At 39.8% G+C, this 21,425-nt stretch overlaps 1 protein-coding gene across 2 annotated transcripts in view; it reads right to left on the bottom strand.

The window, feature by feature from the left end:
* lrch4 (leucine-rich repeats and calponin homology (CH) domain containing 4) overlaps positions 1-7,201 on the bottom strand; it is a 34,669-nt gene extending 27,468 nt beyond the window's left edge. For both annotated transcript variants that reach the window (XM_060874661.1, XM_060874660.1), the window contains exon 1: positions 6,811-7,201. In XM_060874661.1, coding sequence (XP_060730644.1) covers positions 6,811-6,982 — 172 coding nt within the window. In that variant the 5' untranslated portion in view covers positions 6,983-7,201. The remainder of the gene's footprint in view (positions 1-6,810) is intronic.
* Between the last annotated feature and the right edge of the window lie 14,224 nt (positions 7,202-21,425).

The following is a 21,425-nucleotide window of genomic DNA, read 5'->3' as shown; positions in this document are numbered from 1 at the left end:
TTAAACTGACATGGTTGAATATTGAAGCAAGGAAAATAAATCAGTTCAAGGCATGGGATCGTGAAGAAAATCCCAGGTTCAAAAGGTCAAGCAAGTTGTCTCAGGACAAATTGTTCATAAGAGTTATACATAAGATGTACGAGGTTGGGACGAAAGTTGAGAAAAGTTGTAAAGACGGTAAAGCACACGTGATCTCGCACACTCCACACTGCTTCTCCTTCATCTCATATCACATGATGCATATATACATATACACTAATGAATTTTACACAGAAAATGTTCTCCTGGCTAAATCGTTCATTTTCGCAGCAACTGCTGTTAATTCGAATACTAGCTGTCGCCCGATGTCAAACATTATTACTGAAGCAACCAGTAATAGGAAAGCCTACTGGTGACTTCATAGTACAGTGACTGGAGACTTGCAGTGATAAAATTACTGTGTGTGAATTTTGCTTTATTCTACGTTCACTGACAGGCCACTTTATTAGGAAAACCTGCTCTTTCATACAAATACCCAATCGTGAGCCAATCACGTGGCTGCAGCACGATGCATAAAATCGTGCAGCTTCAATGGACACAGGAGGTTCACAGAAACTGGACAGCTGAAGCCAGGCAAGGTCCCCAACCCCAATCTATACACACACACACACACTATATCCATTGGGTTCTGGTGAGCCTGTATCCGCTGTAGCATCTTGTTCTTGGCTGATAGGTGCGGAATCCAGTGTGGTCTTCTGCTGTTGGAGATTATCCGTCTCAAACTTAAACAAGCTGTGAATTTTGGGTTGCTTTTCTGCTCAACACGGTTGGTTGTCATACTCAAGTAATAACTTGAGTTACCGTCACCTTCTTGTCGAAAAGCTCAAACCAGTCTGGCCATTTTTCTCGGTTAAAAAACATTCTCTCACCAAACATTTTGTTTCTGCCCACAGAACTGAAACTCTGCGGATCTTTTTTGTTTGTGTAAACCATCAGCAACCATGCCACTGTCCAGGTCACACAGAGCACACATGCTAAGGTTTGATGTGAACATTAACTGAAACTCTTGACCTGTATCTGAAGGACCTTGAACCATGATTACAAAACTGGATCATTTGATGAATTTGCAGGTGCACGGGTGTTCCTATTAAAGTGGACGGCGAGTGTACAGATGATACTCTTTCACCCTATCAGTAGAAACAGAGTGGTAGCAAAATATGAAGTAACATCTCACGCTCACATCTCAACAGGACATGATTCCTAGAGGAACAAGCAGCAGTAGCTATCCGTGTCTGCCGATAGCTAACCGCTCCATGGCAAAGGCCTCGGCCCCAAACGTACAAGCAGCTTGTCATTTTAAAGGCTGATGAGAATTTAATGCTTGATGTCTCAGGCTTAATGTTCCACGAAAGCTCAGCGTTTGTGCCTTGCCTGCGAGCTCAAAGGCTATAAAGTTTGAAAAGACAGAATGTTCTGATGTACCCACATTATAAATGCCACCACAACAGAGCTGCACCGACATGTAAACTGCAGACTGCACCTAGGGTCACTGCTGTGTGCTGGCTCAAGCTTGCTTTACTTCTAATATCTAGCGCCGATTTGAAGAAGAAAAAAAAAGACACGTCTCAAAAAGAAGCAATTTCTTCCATCTTCCATGTTTTAAGTCTTCCATCTTAAAGGAATGACGGCTTAGAGAGACGTGTGAAATGTAATCCCGTCCATTCTGCTGTTTTCACTTCTCTTCTTGCAAATATAAAAACTCCAAAAAGATCTATTCAAATCCCTGATTGCCACGTTCTACACGTGATGAGTTTTTTGTCTTAAGAGAACATTGCTGTAATTAAAAGAGCTGCGTTATGGCACAGCAGGTTGTGTTTTTCCAGCCTGAGATCTCAAGGGCCCTTGTTTACAGCCTGCACGTTACGTTACTCAATTTACTGTCAGTGTGGCTTCTCCCTGTGTCAAACATGGTTTCCTCTAGGTTCTCTGGTTTCCTCCCACTTCTCATAAGCCTCCCAGAAACCAGGATTTGAACCTGCACTAATGGCTTTTAGTCAGAGTTTAATTGCCTGTAGGTGTGAATGAGTGAGTGCGCTGGACTCTCGCTCCGTCCTGGATACGTGCCTCGTGCACGGTGGTTTCTGGGATAGGCTCCAAATCTGCCATGCGCCTGACCAGCTCACTGAAGAAGACACTGTAACGTGAATGTTTTATTGATAGAAATGAGAAACCTCAGGACAGGAATGAGGGAAAAGTGGTCAGGACTGGATGTAAGGTTGCTAATGATATGCAGACATATCGGTTTTTACTTTGCATTAAAGCATTTGACAAACAACTGAACCAACAACAACAACAACAATAATAATAATAATAATAATAATAATCATTTTCAATGTGTATCATCCATTCAGCATTGAACAAATAACATTCAGCGCCTTATACTTGTTCATACAGTAAATGTGTACACAAAAGAACACATGCTTGGCAAAAACAAACAGATCATTTAAGTGGTGGCTCAGTGGTTAAAGGTGGTGTTGTACCGCTGCTGGGTCCTTATGAGAAACCCTTTAAGATATCAAGACGAGACTTACGTTAACCTGCGTGGTGGGGGGGTGGGGGGGGATCACTACAGAACTCAAATGAAAGTGAGAGGGGTTTATTAAAAGGAAAACACTAATGTTATATGAGATGGTCTTGTGGGTTTTATTGTGTGTGTGTGTGTGTGTGTGCGCGAGAGAGAGAGAGAGAGAGAGAGAGACTGAATGTGTCTAGCTGAGGAGGGGGTTGAGTGAACATAATAGTAGCAGCCCACCAGTTCATTTCATTATAACCCTTTCCACCCTAACTAACCCTTCTCCCCCAGCACTCCCCTCAGTCATCTGCTGCTCCACTTAGTTGTGGTATTGCGTGTGTATGTGTCCGTGTCTCACACACGTTTGCTCTTGTTATCGTGTTCTTCTTGTGAATGAGACTCTCTCTTAATCCCTATACTTGTGCGCTAGGTGTGGCCAATGCATTAGATGCAGATGAGCACAAACATTTATTGACCACCGGACGGACAAGCAGACAGACACGTACATTCACTCTCTCTTACGCACACACACAATTTCAGTAGCTTTGTTTCTATCTAATTCTCCATCCAGACAAGTATTTATTGCTGCTGTAAGCAAAAATCAACGGTGGCTTTATTATTCATGTCCAGTAGCAGCCAGGATTTGGATTGAGACCGCAGGGGTCTGTAGAGAAATTGAGTCTTATGAACCCAAGCTTTGTTCACCAGAAAAGCACACACGTACACATACATGTGAACCCCTGACCTTCCTGGGGGGAAGCTGGTCCATATCGCAGAGCAATATTCATGTGAGAGAGAGACAGAGAGAGAGAGAGAGAGAGACAGGGGTGTGTGTGTTTATACGTGTTCAGTCAAAGAACAAAAACAGGGCCCCATCCTCCTTGCCCCCATATGCTGCAAGACACGTGGGCCTGCAGGCTTCAGTCAGTCTGCACAAGGCTCTCAATTGTCACGGAGTCCATTAACCTAATCTCAGTGCCTAGCCTTTAAACGTTCACTTTCCCTCACTTTACAGTGCTTGATCATAAGCCTCAGAGGAAATGCTGAATGGACAAAGCCTGGCTGGACAGCCGTATTTTTCAGTGGTTTCCAGCCCATACTTTATGTACGCCAAAGATAATCCATATCTCTGCTCTCTCCCAGCTCCCAACACAGCCCGAATCGGTGGCCATTATTGCTCAGCTCAGGTGTCTAGAGGGCTTAAGGACTGGACTGAGAACGCTCCACCAAGGCATGTCTAATAATCACCTTCATGATGCCATGGAGCAGAAACCAGTGATTACCTCCAAGCTGAGGGACCACACAGGTTCACACCAGGACTGGTTAACTGATCATTATCTCAGAGCACGAAGCCATGCGCATCGAAAATATGACTATAAGCCGAATACGACAAAATGAGTATGAGCACTTTCATGAACTTTATGAAAGTTAGTCAGTTTGAATTGAAGCATGGTGTGTTTATTATTTTTGGAGTTTGCCAGTGATATGTGACCTTGGTCTGTTTCCAAGCAAACTGTAGCGCGTGTGCTTTGCATTTTTTTAAATAGCTGATTTTTGAGAGCTGAGAGTGCTGCAGAAATATAGCATATACACAATACACTGATTTTTTTACAAAAATTGTTGGGCACAAGGCAGGAATATATGTTGAATGACACACCAATCAATCATCACCAATTCACCCACCAGTAGGTTTTCAGGAGCTGGGAGGAAAATCAGAACCCAGAATAACGACAATATGGGGAGAAAACACAAAGATGGAAAACTGAGCTCAGGAACCCTGAAGATGTAAAGTCCACTGCAATTCATTTGATTTCTACAAGCCCTTGCAGATTAGTTAAAAGGTTCCTGTCGCCAATTTTCTTAACAACGAGTGAAATAGCTTACCCATCCGTTCAGGTTTCATTTCCATCTCGCTACACATAGTGAAGTTATCCACTTCACTGTTACTCAGACTAGGCAAATTTTTTAAAAAGTGAGAAAAGCACCTTAGGTTTTCTGGTGTTACATGACTGCGAGTTTGATCCTAACATGTCCTGAAGTGGCTTTCTGATTCTGATTGTTTGTGGCGTTGCTACAGCGACCTGGAAACCTCAGCACCAGTGTTTATTCGGACTCTAGATACACAATAAAACATACAGATAAGCAGTTAAAGACCTGAGATTAAAACGCATCTGACGAGCTAAACCTTGCCTATGCTTCATTCATCTAATCAACGTCTGGAGAGAGTAACGTCCAAAAAATAAAATAAAATAATGATTTAAAAAAAAGAGAGAGAAAAAAACAAGAGAACACATTCCACATGCACACTGCTTAGTCAGCTTGTCTCCCGAAAAAGGTCTGTATGTGTGGTTTACATCACATACATTATTCAGAGCGAGGGAGAGACACTCCATTAGGAGGAAGCACGTGTGTGAAAGATGTGCAGAAAGAAATGCTGGCGCTAACTCGAAACGGTCCTGCTAACTGACACAAGAGATGAAGTTTACAGATTTCATTTAAGATGTGATGCTGTAATACTTCCCTTAAGTCATACTACACCTTAATGTACTGAAGTTGGAAGAATTTATGCTCTTGCATAAGCACTTCCTCTTTTAGAACAGGCTTGCGAACGTGAAGCAGATGACCATGTGTGCCAGCATCATGCTGTGTGTCGGTTACAAGGCATCAAACCCCGTTTCAACAATCTCCTGTATTTCAAAAGAAGCTGCTGTCATTCTGTGTTGACAGGGTGTGAATGTGGGTCTGGAGATTTCTCGACGTGCAGTTCGGACTTTCAGAAGCAGATCTGATTTTTTTTTTAGATGTCTGTTTAGCTGTAAGTAGGACATGACCCACGTTAACACCGACGTGTCTACACTATTCCCCTGCCTAAATGTGCAAGGTGAGAACCGTCAACTTTTTACCAGTTGCATGACTGTGGTTTTAGAAAGGAAGAAGTGATTCTGTATCTGTTTGCACTGTGATCACTGAATGGTGCCTTTAATTTCCAAGCCCTGAGACTCCTCGTACACGGTCCAGTTTTCATAGCTACAATACGTATTTGCAGATAAAACAATTATTCATCTGGACTACAATCTGTGTATCCTTCACATTTCTGTATATGACATACAACTTTAGGATTGACAGCAAAAACAGAAGCGAGCAATTAGACGCGAGTCAAATGACCAGATATAAAACCTTACAGATTTCAAAGAAAAGAAAAAGATAGAAATACCAAGAAGATTCATCTTTCTCTGAGAATAAAAGCCCTTCAGCTGCTTCACAGCCACAAAAGGGAAGTGAACTCAGTTCTATAGAGACCAAAGCACAGCAAAAACACAGTAGTTACGTAGTGAGAGCTCAGTGTGGCCTGAACAGCAGTACAGTTTCATTTGTCTTCACTTCTCTGAGATGTTGCTGCACAAAGCATTTAGTTTCTTCAGTCTAGATCTCCTGATAGCTACCAAAACAAGTCAGCGTGGAGAGGGAGAGAGAGACAGAGAGAGAGACAGACAGGGAGACAGAGAGAGAGACAGACAGGGAGACAGAGAGAGAGACAGACAGAGAGAGGCAGAGAGAGAGAGACAGACAGAGAGAGGCAGAGAGAGAGAGAGACAGAGAGATACAGAGAGACACACACAGAGACAGAGAGACACACAGAGACAGAGAGAGACAGAGACACAGAGAAACACAGAGACACAGAGAGAGACACACAGAGAGACACACAGAGAGACAGAGACACAGAGAGAGAAAGACACACAGAGAGATACAGAGAGACACACGCAGAGACAGAGAGAGAGAGACACAGAGAGAAACACAGAGACACAGAGAGAAACACAGAGACACAGAGAGAAACACAGAGACACAGAGAGAAACACAGAGACACAGAGAGAAACACAGAGACACAGAGAGAGGAAGAGACAGAGACACAGAGAGAGGAAGAGACAGAGACACAGAGAGAGGAAGAGACAGAGACACAGAGAGAGGAAGAGACAGAGACACAGAGAGAGGAAGACACAGAGACACAGAGAGAGGAAGAGACAGAGACACAGAGAGAGGAAGAGACAGAGACACAGAGAGAGGAAGACACAGAGACACAGAGAGAGGAAGAGACAGAGACACAGAGAGAGGAAGAGACAGAGACACAGAGAGAGGAAGAGACAGAGAGAGAGCAGGTGAAACAAAGGAAGTTGGCTAATTATTCTACACGCTATTACATCCGCTTTGTCTCTTGTTTTTTCTCCTTTTCCACACCGCATTACAGAGAGGAAGCGACTCACCTGCATGTGTAATGTCGGATAAATCGTAATTCCTGGCTGTTCGTGGAAACTCCTTAAGTTTACGGTTAGAGAGCACGAGCGCTCCGCTGGCCGCCGCCTCCTCGAGCGCCTTCTCTACGCTCCTGCTGGCCGCTAGTGTCGCCGGCAGCTGCGCCCCGTCTCCAGCAGCCATGAACACAACAAAACCCCTTCAACCCCTTTACTCTGGCCTTTTTCACTGCGCTCACGGACCCTCCTATATTCTCATCTCCTCAGGTATTACATCCAGAGAGCGACAAGCTTTCAGGAATCTGATAAGATCCGGAAGCGACGGTAAAAATCCGGTAGCTCCGTAAAGTTAGCCGAGGAAGCGACGCGCGCGCACTTAACTGTCAATCTGGAGGGTGGGTGATGAGGGAGCAGCGCGAGCAGGGAAGGGGCGTGGAAAATGAAAGAGGACGCGGCGTATTTAAGGACGTCTCAAACAACTCCTTCTTTAATATCGGAGTGCACTACATAGTACGCATGCGCCGTAATAAGTGAAGTGATAAACAGCCCTAGGTAGTGAGTATGGAGCCATTTGGTATTCAGCCCGAGAAAAAGGAACATGTATGTTGTGGTCCAGCTCAGGGAAGGTAACGTTTAAAATAAACCATTATTATTATCATTTATTTATAAACTACACATCACTAGGCATCACCACAAAGTCCATTTAAGATATGCAGTAATATTAAAATATTATTATATTTATTATTAATAATTATTAGTATTTCATTATTTTATCTATTTAAAATATGCAGTAATACTAAAATGTTATTATATCTATTAATAATAATTAATGATTATTAGTATTTAATTATTTTATATATTTAAAATATGCATTAATACTAAAATATTATTATATTTGTTATTAATAATTAATCATTATTATTTAATTATTTTATATATTTAAAATATCCATAACATTAACTAGTGACATGAAAGGAGAGTTTTAAAATGTCCTTCGACAAACTGAGCGAAAACACATATTTAGAAGGTTTTATATTATCTACATTTTTTCATCTGGGTCAGGGTCACGGTGAATCCAGAAACTATCCTGGGAACATGGGGTTTTACAAACACACACACACACACACACACACACACACCTAAGGGCAATTTAACACAATCAGTCCATCTACCAGCATGTATTTGGTTGGAAACTGGAGAACCTGCTGGAAACCCAGCCACGAGTAGAACGTGTGAAACTCCACATAAACAGTAACCCGAGCTGAGGATTGAACCAGGGACATGGAGCTGAGACAGGAACACTGATCAATCCATCAGTCTTCTCTACAGCCCCTTGACCCCTAGCCACCTCACCGTATATTACAGAGGCTATCAGATTGTAAGCAGCTGTCAAACATGCTCAAGTCAAGTCAAGTCAAGTCACGAAGCTTTTATTGTCATTTCAACCATATATCGCTGTTGCAATACACAGTAAAATGAGACAACATTTCTCCAGGATCATGGTGTTAAATAAAACAAAGACAGAGCTATAAGGACTTAGTAAGTTAGTCCTAGGTACATAAAGTGCATCTGTGCAACCTGGTACAAACAGTGCAGGACAAAAGACAGAGCAAACCAAAAATACAAGACATTACACAAAAGACAATACACAAAAAAATGTAAAAGCCGACCAGTGTAAATACTGTATGTTCAATGAATATAGCATGTGCAGAAATACTGGAATGAACACATTAGTATTACAGCAGCAGTTACATGAGGTATTGTAAAGTATTGTGCAAAACAGCAATCAACTGATATGTGAGACAGCATGTGCAAAAAGAAAAAAACAGTGTCCAAAACAGCATGTAAACAGTTTGATGGATATATATTGGAAGAGTGTGTATTTGGTGTAGGTCTTGCTGATGGTGTTCAAGGCCAAGAGAACACAGGCATAATTCCAACTGTAGTTTCTCTGTGAATTTCAGGTGATGCTCTTTCATGCAACTCATTCAAATACTTTGCTATTATGGAAAGTTACACAAAAAATTATTATTTCTTTTTTTTTAACAAAGACGGCAAATATTTTCTGTCACTATCACTTATCCCACAGTGTCATGGAGAACCTTTTTCCGAATATTGTAATATTATTAGAAATTTCTACAATAAGCAGGAAGGAAATAATATTTAGGTTAGGAATATTTTATTCATTCTTTTAAGGCATTTGATTGTTGTATCAGTGTCATTTGATCTCATTATATTGGTGAGATTTTGAGTGATAATTCATCACTGCACTAGGGCTTTCTCAACTTGCCACATAATTAGGATATCTGCAGTTCTAAAGTGACGATGGTTTAAAAAGTGGAAATCTTCAACGGAAGTCTCACTCCATAGGGAAAATGGATAGAGGAACAGAAGTTCTGAGGGAGCACAGAGGAAGAGAAGGAGGTCTAAAGGAGCGTGAGAAAACTTCATGTCATTGTAGCCTTTATACATTAGTGTTATGTGAACTTTAATTAAGAAAGAAACCTACAAGGAGAAGAAACAGTAGTAATCAAGTGTTAGCAAATCCTTAGCTAGCTGCCATTGTTATTTTGTTACCACACTGATCACTAGCTCACTTAAGAAAAACTATGAATAATATACTTCATTACTAATAAGGTGATAACTAATATGTATATCTTTCTGCATTTTCAAGATTACAATAACTTCTTTAGTGCAAAACAGTGATTTATAAGTGTTGTGTGCTTTAAATGATCTTAAACACCATGTATATGTAAGTAAAACATATATATGGTTAAACACAAATTTCTGACCAAGGAAAATATAAACATAAAAACATTGTTAGTACACCCATATTTACAACTGCTTTATTTAAAGACTACACAGAAAAAATGCCCAAATTATCTGGCTAGGATTTTTGCTAGTGGTCCGACCCTGTGTGCATCTGTGCAGCCTGCCGAGATTATTATTTATGTGATATCTCAGATACATCCTCATCGACATCAGTGACAACGATCTTAACTTGTTTGGAATCGTTTAAACATTTAGTGTCAATGTCACTTCTCTTCTCTTTTTTTCTATATCAAGCACCGTTTCTCCTCATCCTACAACATCCACCCAGTACAGATGAGAAGAACATTAAGACCTCATTGGATCACCTCAGACCTATGGATTAACCTCAGTTTTGTAAAAATTCACCAAAGCACACAAATTTTCCAGTTTAATCTATGTACCATATTCTATTATGCTTACTACTATTTACTTCCCCCAAATGCATAACCTAAACATGGGCATATAGTTATGGGCATCATTAACATATAGTTACTGGTTAGTAAGAGAACTCCTTTTTTGGTGACGTACAAAATAACAGTGGTACTAAATATCAGTGGAGCCTCCATTCACAAAGTCAATAAGATCCCAATCATTTTGGTCTACTGAACTAATGTCTCGATTCACTAAAGAATCTGTTTGCTCATCACTTGAATCAGTAAATATCGCCATCTAGTGGACACAATTCGCCAGTTCATTAGACCATAAAAATGGAATTCATTTCATTTCATTTCATTTCAGTTGAATAGTTTTTTTGTTTACCTGCCATGAGATCTCACTCCTATTTAAAATGAAACACTAAATTCTGATTGTTTTATCAACTGTAACTTAAAAAAATATATTTTTAAATTATTTTTAATGCAGAGTATATAAAAAATGTGCTTTTAACAATTCAGAAATATGTTCTCATCTCACACAACTTTAAATGCAACAGGGTTGAGTGTACAGGTTAGGGGTAGATCCAGGGTAATGGTATCAAAATACATATTTGTCAGACAATAAACACAGTAAAGAAATTTTTAGCCAAGGATGGATTTTAAACATTGGAAAAAGGGATAATGTATCTTGTTGCATATATCTGCTCTGTTTGTGGCTCCTGATAAGTCCATGTGGTTTTGCTGCCAGTGCTACTGGAAATGAAACACAAACTACATCTGTTATACTCGTGCCCATGGTTGATAGACCACAACTGAACTTCCTCAGCCAAGGATACCACATTATTTATTCTATCTGCTGGCAAAAAAATCATCATCAAGGAAAAGGAAGTCATCAACATGGCAAGGGAAGCAAATGGTATGGTCCAAAGGTTCTACTGATTCTTCTCCTGCTCAGCGGCGACATACAGATGAATCCAGGACCATCAATAAACCAACATATAACTGAACCAGTAAGTGGATCAACTGAGTGTAATCCAAGCTGGAGTGTGAGCTGTAGTGCAGAGATCAGTGGGCCTTCAGTGGGAGATGTTGGGTGTTTGGCCAAACTACCCTTGGATATCTTACAGGATGTGCCCATGTTTCAAACATCAGAGCTCTGTAACAGTCCTGTCTTTGACTCAGAGAGTTCTGACATGCATCCATGCCAAGGACCGTACCGCCTGACACCCGAGGAGAGACCTGTGGAGGAGCGCACTGCTACAGTACAGTCCTTCAGGTATGCACATTGTATGATGCATCTCAGTGTAGTACTGTACATTCTAACCTTTCCTGTCCGTCATCTATGTTTTGGTGATGCCATGGATGGGACGCTGGGAGGCTGTGCTGGTGCTGTGGCGGGCATGGTGGATCGGCATGCGCGGGTTTCTCGTGCTGGTGTTGGCGTTGGTGACGTGCCTGGTGCCATCGGTGTCGGCATGGGTGTTGTGCGGTCTGTCCAAGGGGGATCACAGGGGATGAGTCTGAGGAGCGATGGCTTCACGGTGACGTCGGGTGGATCCGGTGTTTTGTCTGGGCATGGGGTGCATGTTGAGCTGGCTAGACCCCGGGGTTATATGACTACTTTAACAGTGGGCGCTTCACGTGTCCCTGTAGTGACGCAGAATGTAAACAGGAAACAGCTAAATCCAGGGATTGCAAAGAACAGGAAATGTGAGGTGTTTCAGAGTGTCAATCATTCACGAACAGTGTGGGATTCTAAGGCTAAACCAAAGGGCCTTTTAGGTGGTCATCTAAACATTAGAAGCATACTCTCTAAAAGTGAGCAAATACAGCATTTGTTAATGGATTCAAACCTGGACTTTTTATGCTTATCTGAAACCTGGCTCAATCAAAATGCTCCGTTAGCAGCCCTGAATATCCCTGGTTATACCATCTACAGGAAAGACAGGGAGGAATTAAAGAAGGGAGGAGGAGTGATGGTTTATATAAAAAGTACACTACGGCGTTCTAAAATCCAGTGGTTAAATTGTAATTTACTAGAATGTCTAGGTCTCAATGTTAGTCTTTCACCACAAATGTCCTTTGTCCTTGCTATAATTTACAGGCCTCCCTCTTCAGATAACAGCTTTTATGAAAATTTTGAAAAGCTGTTAAAAGAAAGCGATCTTGATAAAGAAATTATTATTATGGGGGATTTTAACATCAACTGGGAAGACAAATCCTCTAGAAAAAGGCTCAAACAAATCACAGATAGGTTTGATCTAACACAAGTTGTTCGTGGGTCGACATGGATAACAAACTCTTCCAAGACACAAATTGACCTCATATTTACCAATAGGCCAGAAAGAATTGTAAAATCATTTAATATGTTAACAGGCTTATCAGATCACAGTCTAACTCTTATCACTAGAAAGCTAGCCAAAAAACGTTTTTATCCTTGTGCTAAAGAAAATAAAGAAATTACTACAATTCCTAAAAGTAAATATCAAAACTTTATAGCTGCAGATAATCAAATTCAATGGAATGACATCTTATCTTTTGTTGATTATGAAAAAGACAGCCAAATATTTCTAAAAACACTGGAGGGAACTATTAAAGAATTCACACAGAAGATTAAGCTCAAACAACACAAAAATACTGTACCATGGATAAATCCAGACATTATAACAGTCATGAAAGAATGAGATCAAGCTTTAAAAATAGCAAATAAAAATAAATCAACTCATGACAGAGGACGTTTCAACATGTTGAGGAATAAAGTTGTAAGATCATTAAGGAAAGCAAAGGCAGATTTCTTTCTTACTTTAATTGAAAAATCAAGTGGAAATGCTAAAATAATATGGAACCAGCTAAGAAAAATGACAGGGGATTGCCCTAAAGAACATAACACTTTAGAAATTAAAATAAATGAACAACTAACAATAAACAATATTTCGGTTGTAGCGGAGGCATTCAATCACTATTTTATTAATTCTGTGGCTAATATAGCAAGCTGTTTTACACCTAAGAACAAATACGCTCCTCCAGTAGACACAAGTCAATCCGTTTTCAGTTTAATAACCATCACAGAATCAGAGGTATCACAGATCATTAAATCACTTAAACCGTCTAGCTGTAAAGATATTTTTGGTATGGATACAGTGATGCTCAAGGAGCTTAGTACAACAGTCACACACCCCATTACCAAAATTATCAATTTATCAATTTCACAAAATATGTTCCCAAGTATGTGGAAATCAGCAGTTATTGTTCCCATTTTCAAAAGTGGAGACCCTCATTCTATGTTAAATTACAGACCCATCAGCATTTTGCCTACTGTGTCTAAGATTGCAGAGAAATTGATAGCTAAACAAATTATTAACCATCTAAATACCACACCCTATGCTCTCCACCCTATGCAGTTTGGCTTTAGAGCCAATTATTCAACTGAAACTGCTACTTGCTTCTTTACTGAAAATATTAGAGCGTTGTTGGATCGAGCTAGGGTGGTTGGAGCTGTGTTCCTGGACCTTAAGAAGGCTTTCGACACTGTCAATCATAAAGTCTTGCTGACAAAATTATGCAGTTTTAATTTTTCCTCAAATGCTATTAAATGAATGGAGTCTTACCTCACTGACCGTTCCCAATATGTCAGAGTCCAGTCAGTTAAATCAGCGGCTCTCAGTCTATCTACCGGTCTTCCTCAAGGATCAATTTTAGGACCTTTGTTGTTCTCACTTTATATAAATGGCCTACCGACTGTCTGTCCAGATGTTTCTGTACAAATGTATGCTGATGACACTGTAATCTATGTTCATGGTAGTAATATTTCTCAGGTAGCTGCAAAAATCACTAACTCTATGGTTAATATCACAGAATGGTTGAAACATTCTTGCCTGCAGTTAAATATATCAAAAACAGTAGCAATGTTTTTCACCAAGTCCAACAATAAGTTCAGTGTTTAGCCAGATGTTTTTGTGTCAGGGGAAAGGCTACAGATCGTGTCAGAGTACAAATATCGGGGGATTTTAATTGATTCCAAGTTGTTTTTTAAATCGCATGTAAAAAAGGTCTGTAATATAATCAAATTCAACCTTAGTAACTTTAGACACATTCGCCATCAAATGTCTACACAGGCAGCAAAAATGTACATGCACTCTATGATTTTTTTTCACAGGCTAGTGTTACATCTCTGAAACCACTTCAATCACTTTATAAACGAACTGTAAAGATTCTGGATAAGAAATCGAACATTTCTCATTATTGTCCAATATTACAAAAATATAGATTACTCAGCTGGGAAAACATGGTAAAATTCTCAAATCTATGTCTTGTTTATAAAATTATTCATGGTTTATCATCCCCTCCCCTCCATCAGTTTGTCAACATCCGAACAGCTGATCATAGTAGAACTAGAGGTGCAGTGAGGGGAGATTGTATCATTCCCTTTAGGAAAAGTGTATTTGGCCAAACCGCTTTTTCTGTTCGAGCTGCTACTGAGTGGAACCTTACCCCTATAAACATCAGAAACCTGAACACGTATAATACATTTAAGATCCAGTTAAAAAAGTGGTTCGTTATTAACCAGAGCTGTCAACATTAGCTTAGTTTTTGACCTGCTCTTGTTGCCCCCTGATGGTTTTTTGTTTATTGTGTGTGTGTATGTGTTCATGTATTTGTCTGATGTTTGTTTGATTGCTGGTGTCTTGTGTTTCTAATGTACATTATAGCTAATACTTAGTACTTTTATTAAATGTATCGTAGTTTTATTGTTATTTCAATATGTACTTTTATTTACTTTTATTTTTTTAGGGTGACTATTACCATCTGTCTAGGGACTACAGGTGAAAAATAGTCATCTGGCTAACTCTGGCATATTGACAGAAATGTTTATTAATATGCATTGTCCCTGTAATAAATAAATAAATAAGTAATGGTCTGAGTGAATGTTATGTGACATTAAAATGTACATTTTCTATCGACTTTAATAGACGACTCATGGGAGAGAATGTTTACAGATTGAGGTCTTAAAATGTTTCACACACTAATGAAAATATCATTTTCAAAAAGTTTTTAATGATTATATTACAATATATTTCAATATTCTGTTAATATTTTGGTTTCTTTAGCTGAAATATGTGCATATGTTTTCTGAAAGTATACTTATATATCTAATAACATTGGGGCACAAAAACTCCACCACGATCATGGGATCATCTTTCTTCAACTATATAAATGTAATTCATGCAATATACAGTAATCTGCTGCACCTGCTTAAAACTCCTGTATGGTTTGACCAACTAGAAGCTGCAAAACTGGTCAAATTGCTAGTCCATATTTACCAGCTGTTCATTGCTGGTACAAAGGACTGTCCATCTATTGAATTTATATAGTTAAAATAAATAAATGAACAAAAGAAATATGGTGAAGGTAAGTATTCTGTGCAGTGGATAACGATTTATAGATCTAAAGCTAAAACTACTGATAGTGGAGTAATAATATATCATTAGTGATATGATAAATCTAAATCTGTATATATACCGATATCTTTAAAGCTGCTTTGTGACAGTGTTCATTTTTAAAAGTACTATATGAATTAAATATGAATTCAATTGAATCATGAACCAAGCAAGCAGCACCCCCTGCTGAAAATGCCAGCCAGAGGCAGATAGGAGTCAAACTGTCAGCACACATGGCGTATAAAAGACATATGCTACATGGTGGTGACATTTCTGATGGTGAAACGTTAACATTTTGAAATATTATGATGTATGCAGAAAGACAAATAAAAATGCTTAGGCTGCCAACAACCAACATAGAATTTTCTGTCTATCTCACTTAAGTGTTTTATTGCTTGATAGTCCTACCACGAGTCATTCACTTCCACATAGAGCAATAAAACTTTCTATGCCTGGATTTTCTACCATCATAACTCATTAAGGCCATTGAAATTATTGGCCTCGTTTGGCCTTGCATTGAGCCCAAACAAGTCAGGAGACCAGTCAAACGAGCTAATCGGGACCTATATATATATGTCATCTCCATGATTTTATATATATATGGAAGTGAATGACTGGTGGTAGGACTATCAAGCAATATAGGATTTTATATTTATATATATAGATAGATAGATAGATAGATAGATAGATAGATAGATAGATAGATAGATAGATAGATATAGATGGATGGATGGACGGACGGACGGGCGGGAGGACGGACGGACGGACGGACAGATAGATAGATAGATAGATGTTTCCATGGTTATGATTTAGATACCATACATTGAGAAACACAGACAAAGCTTAATTGTTTATTTTATTTTATCTTTTTATTCCAGATTTCCTAAAACAAACCCCAACCTCTTCTTCAAACTCCTATTCCCACCATAATGCTAGTTTTAGGGCAAATATATCCTCTTCTTTAAGGCTTGGTTGTACAGAAGTCTGTTTATTCACAAGGCAAGAATAACACACAGTGTTGGCCTGGTTAAAGAGTCCCTTGGATTATTTTGTTCATTTGAACTTATATATTTTTTTTAAGTTATGTGAATCTTTTAAACCTTCATCTGAAAAACATACATCATAGAAACTCTGCATCCAACATCATGTAGCACAAACACAATGACGATGAACTTATTTGATCCGACCCAGACAGACTTATCGATCTTTTTAAAATGAGATTGCTTCCGTCTCTTCCTGTAGGGTAAACTGATAGAATGATTTTGCAGGAACTGCCAGATTCTTCCAGTTTGCCTGTGGGGTTTGATGTGAGTTCACAGAGCAAAAGGAGAAGCAGATAGAGTTTATGGCAAGGGTGCTATGGACATTATGCAAAGCATGCTAGGATAGCTGTGCCACTTCAACAAACAAGGACGCCATAAACATTTTCAGAAGTGAGAATTACACTCACCAAATATTGGAATAAGATTTACTTATCCAAAGTTAGTTGTGTCTAAGCCCTTCTAAATTTCTCTCTCTCTCTCTCTCTCTCTCTCTCTCTCTTTCCCTCTATTCCTTCAATGTTGCTGAGCTGCCCAGAGTTGTTTTTTCTCTCTATTGAAGGTTGTGCTTTGGCCAGTGGCATGAGGTGGCCGGGTTCCCACTGATGTAAATCCAGAGGAATACCATGCCCAAAAGTGTTTAGCATGCACTGGGCACCCACATTCCACTGTAATGCCTGTAAGAAGTCTGAGCCAACTGAAACCATAGTAAGGCAAATAAAGAGCAGGAAAGGATGTTCAGAGTGAGGATGAGAATATTGAGTGGGATCCAATTAACAGAAGAAAAAAGAAATTGGGGTGTCTTGTTCCAAAATATATGATTTTTATATTAATTTAAATTTAAATGATTAGATATGACTAGCGTTAGGTCAAGACATAAAAAGAAAACAGCACGCATCAAAGCCTTTAGCCAAAAGCAACATTCCAGACAATATGAAGATAGGGGTAAATGACTTGTGACTTCTGTAATGATTAAAAATATATTTTACAAGCAAACTGTGTCTCAGAAAGTGGCACAGTGGCACAGCGCCAGGATTTGATCCTTTGGTTTGATCCTGAGCTTTGGTTACTGTCTTGTGTGTCCTCGTTGTGTTCCCATGGATTCGCTTTGGGTTCTCCAGTTTCTACAGCATGTTCTCCAGTTTCTCCAGCATGTCCAAAAACATGCAGGCAGGTAGATCAGCTACTCTAAATTACCCTAGGTGTGAATGAATATGTGAAAGTGTGTGTGCATGGTGCCTTTAGATTGACTGGTGTCTTGTCTAGTGTGAATTCTCTCACCTTACGCTCAGCATCCACAAAATAGACTCCAGATCCAACACAACTGAAGAAGATATAAAAACAGCCCACAAACATCTAGAACCCTGTGAGCAATTCTACTCTTTAGTTCACCTCTCTGATGTAAGCCAGCTATGGAAGAGAATGTGTGGAATATGCCTTGAACTGGCTGTACAAATCCCTCCCACAATTCACTCCCTTTTAGTGTGTCTTTGGGTACCAGCCACCACTTTTCCCTTGGAATGCACACCCCACAATCCCCAACATGTTGATGAATAAATCTGACAGATTGAACAAAAATGAAAGGATACCTCCAACTGACACTTTATTGCTTAATAATGAGTCAGTGTTCCTGAGTTTTAGGAGTAAATTAATACTACCCATGCACCCAGCTGATGACATTTACCCATGTACCCAGTTGAGATACCCAGCCTACGAACATCCTACCCAGCACACCACCAGCCCTCTTGATGTCAAGGGCCAATCAGCATACCTGAGAAAATATATACTGTTATATAGCCGGTCTGGTAAAATGTCCTGGACAATTTCTACAACTAAGGGGTGATACAAAATGTGCAGTGCTTCCAGAGTGAGCCCTTTGAGACGGCTCTCTCAGGACATCACAATCAGCTTGCTCAGTTTCCTAGAACACACTGTCCATGGACTTCACACCACAAGATACACTCAACTTATCTCGTTCATAGTCACCTGACTCCTAAACCATACATTCCTGTCTCTGAACTCTACCAGCACTATATATTGGACTTTCACACACACTATCACTGTGTGTGAAAGTAAATCCTCAGTTTGTTTTAACAACTGTCTTTACCAAGTATACTATTCTTCTGTTTGTTCTTTTGTTAGCCTCATAGGTTTTTTTTTTGTTCTGCCTTTGCTCTGGTTACTGTGTTTATACCTCACCGAACTAAGCCTGTTTTGACCTTGATATTGCATTATTTTTTTGGATTTGTCTACCTACACCTTTTATTTTCCTTACATCACATGCAGCTGCAACTGCATCTGTCTCAGTCTCCTATCATAAGAATTCCACCAGCTTGCCGTCTGTTTCCACTCAGCTGTCGTTTCCGTCACTGCTGTGAAGAAATTGTACTTTACATGAGCTGCCACCCGCAGCTAACAGACCTGCCCTTTACATATGTCTCAGGTAGTACACACATACATATGTGTAATACAGATATTATTATTACAGATAAACCTATAATAGCCTATATACAGGTTTAGAATCCTTATCTAATTACTGTATATCCATCCATAATGTACTGGCTACATTATGTGCTAGAAGGCTGAAATGGAACAAGCCAAAAATCTGGGCCCTACACTGACTACACAATATAAGATACACACAAACATTATCATGTTTACGGTGACCTGGCCTTCAAACCATGCACACCTGTCATCGATCACCACTGGCACAATCTATTGGACTTTCACACACACACACACACACACGCACACGTGCACGCACACTATTACAGCAATGTTAAGATTTTGTAGGTAGAGGAATATGTCCATTCATCCAACCATTCTCTACACTGCTTATCCTGAGTTGCAGGAACTTGGAGCCTATCCCAGGAGACTCTGGGCACAAGACAGCAGGGTATACTCTGGACAGGATGCTAGTCTGTTTATGCCAGGGCACAGAAGGAAATATCTGGCTCACCAGCTCTCAGCTCTCCATTAGTGTCCAGAACTCAAGACTAACATGTAGGTAACATTCTACCTGTGTATTATTTACACAGAAAACTAAACATATTAATAACTAAACATGTTTAAGTAATCTCTAAGTTCTGTAGGTTATGAATAATAGAGATTAACATTCTGAAGACACAGTCACAGTTTCACACTCTCATGAACCCCTGGGTGCAAACCTCTGCAAAATCTCTTTCTCTCCAAAGTTTACCCAATTGTTTTTTACTTTTTTTGCCACTGTCAGCTACCAGTGTCTATGTTGAAGAGAAGTGAGACTGTCTGAAGTATAAGGTGCTAGGAGCTATCTGTACTTCCTCTTATGACTTTTGAACTTTCATTCATAGGGCAAGGCCTTCCACAAAAATGTTAAAAAACAGCAATACTATTAACAGAAGAAGGTAAGCACAGCCACAAAAAGAGCCTCTCTCACACCACTTAGATTTACATTCAGGCTAGTAGACGTCTTCCAAACAGTGTGTGCGCGTGTGTCCAGAATTTAAGTGTGGGTTTTGAAGAGAAAGTTAACAAGGAATATTTGAATCAAAGCACAGAAAAGCCTCAAACAAAATAAGGGGAATTGGTGTGTGAAAAGAATGTGTGTGTGTTTGTGTGTGTGTGTGTGCGAGATAAAGGCTTCAACACAACATTTGAATAGGGGGAAGGAAACAGTTGAACCTCACCAACAATAAGAATTGTTTCTTAGTGAATCATTTTGCTGTGATCTTTTCAAATATGGTCAAAATCCAGATACAGCACTATACAATACAATAAAGCAAAGTTCCCCGCACTGTGACCATTCACAGCATGATTGTGTGTGTGTGTGTGTGTGTGTCTGTGTGTGTGTCTTTTCGTAACAGGATTCAGACCAGTGAGCCATATATATGACTCATGTCTCTGCACGCTATCTGAGCTTCAGGTAGCACACTCTATCTCTAGCATTTGCTGAGTGTTATGTTGCGTATTGATTATTTACTAAGGCCTGAGTCTAATAAAGCATTATCCTCTGTCCCCTGATGATTAGTCTCTCAGAGTTGCAGGTTATACCTGTAAGCTCAGCAAACTGAACTGCAAGTCCAGCAAGCAGGCGAAGAATTCTGCCACAGGTGGCACTCTCTCAGCACCTTACATATATATATATATATATCTTTAAGAAGAAAATGTTCTCCTCTGAGTTTGTTTAGTTTGGCTGAACAGAAAATATCGTATTTGAACATACTCTGGGTTGGAAATAAATAATACAATTTTTTGGATAGATTTTATGATACATAATTTGCACTTGAACAGATAAGACATTTTGTGTAAAAGTGGATCCGTTTCAGCTTTCAGTATCAGATACGAAATGCTTTGATGGGTAGATATGTTCCTCTTTCTTCCTAAAGTGAAGTCGTTTAATTTTCATGGTTATTTTTGACACTGTCAGCCAGCTGCCAGTTTCTTTCTCTAAGAGAAGTGAGACTTGCAGATTGTAGAGAGAACACATTATGATATAATATAATATAAGAAAATGAGAATCAATAAAACCATTCAAACCCCAAGTCACCATGCTGCCAATTAGAGATGAGCCGGATACTCGGCTGAAACGAGTATCCGGTACGGATAAAGCACTTCTGCCGAGTACGAGTATTATACGAGTAATACGAGTCAATATCTGTGCTCGGACTGAATGAAAATCATCATTGGGTAACTGATTGTGTCAGCGTTCTGTGATAGGCTAGTCACAGCGCCCCTCCCCTACAGTGATAGGCTAGTCACAGCGCCCCTCCCCTACAGTGATAGGCTAGTCACAGCGCCCCTCCCCTACAGTGATAGGCTAGTCACAGCGCCCCTCCCCTACAGTGATAGGCTAGTCACAGCGCCCCTCCCCTACACACATACAGATGTATTGTGTTGCTGTGTCTCGCTCTGCTCACTCACAGTCACACACAGAACAGCTCTCTGTCTCTCCCATAGTCACTCGGGTTCGCGGGTCTTTTCCG

This window comes from Tachysurus vachellii, chromosome 7, assembly GCF_030014155.1.
Source record: "Tachysurus vachellii isolate PV-2020 chromosome 7, HZAU_Pvac_v1, whole genome shotgun sequence".
Taxonomy (NCBI): domain Eukaryota; kingdom Metazoa; phylum Chordata; class Actinopteri; order Siluriformes; family Bagridae; genus Tachysurus; species Tachysurus vachellii.
The sequence above is the reverse complement of the archived record's forward strand: the minus strand, read 5'-3'. Positions and strand labels throughout refer to the sequence as shown.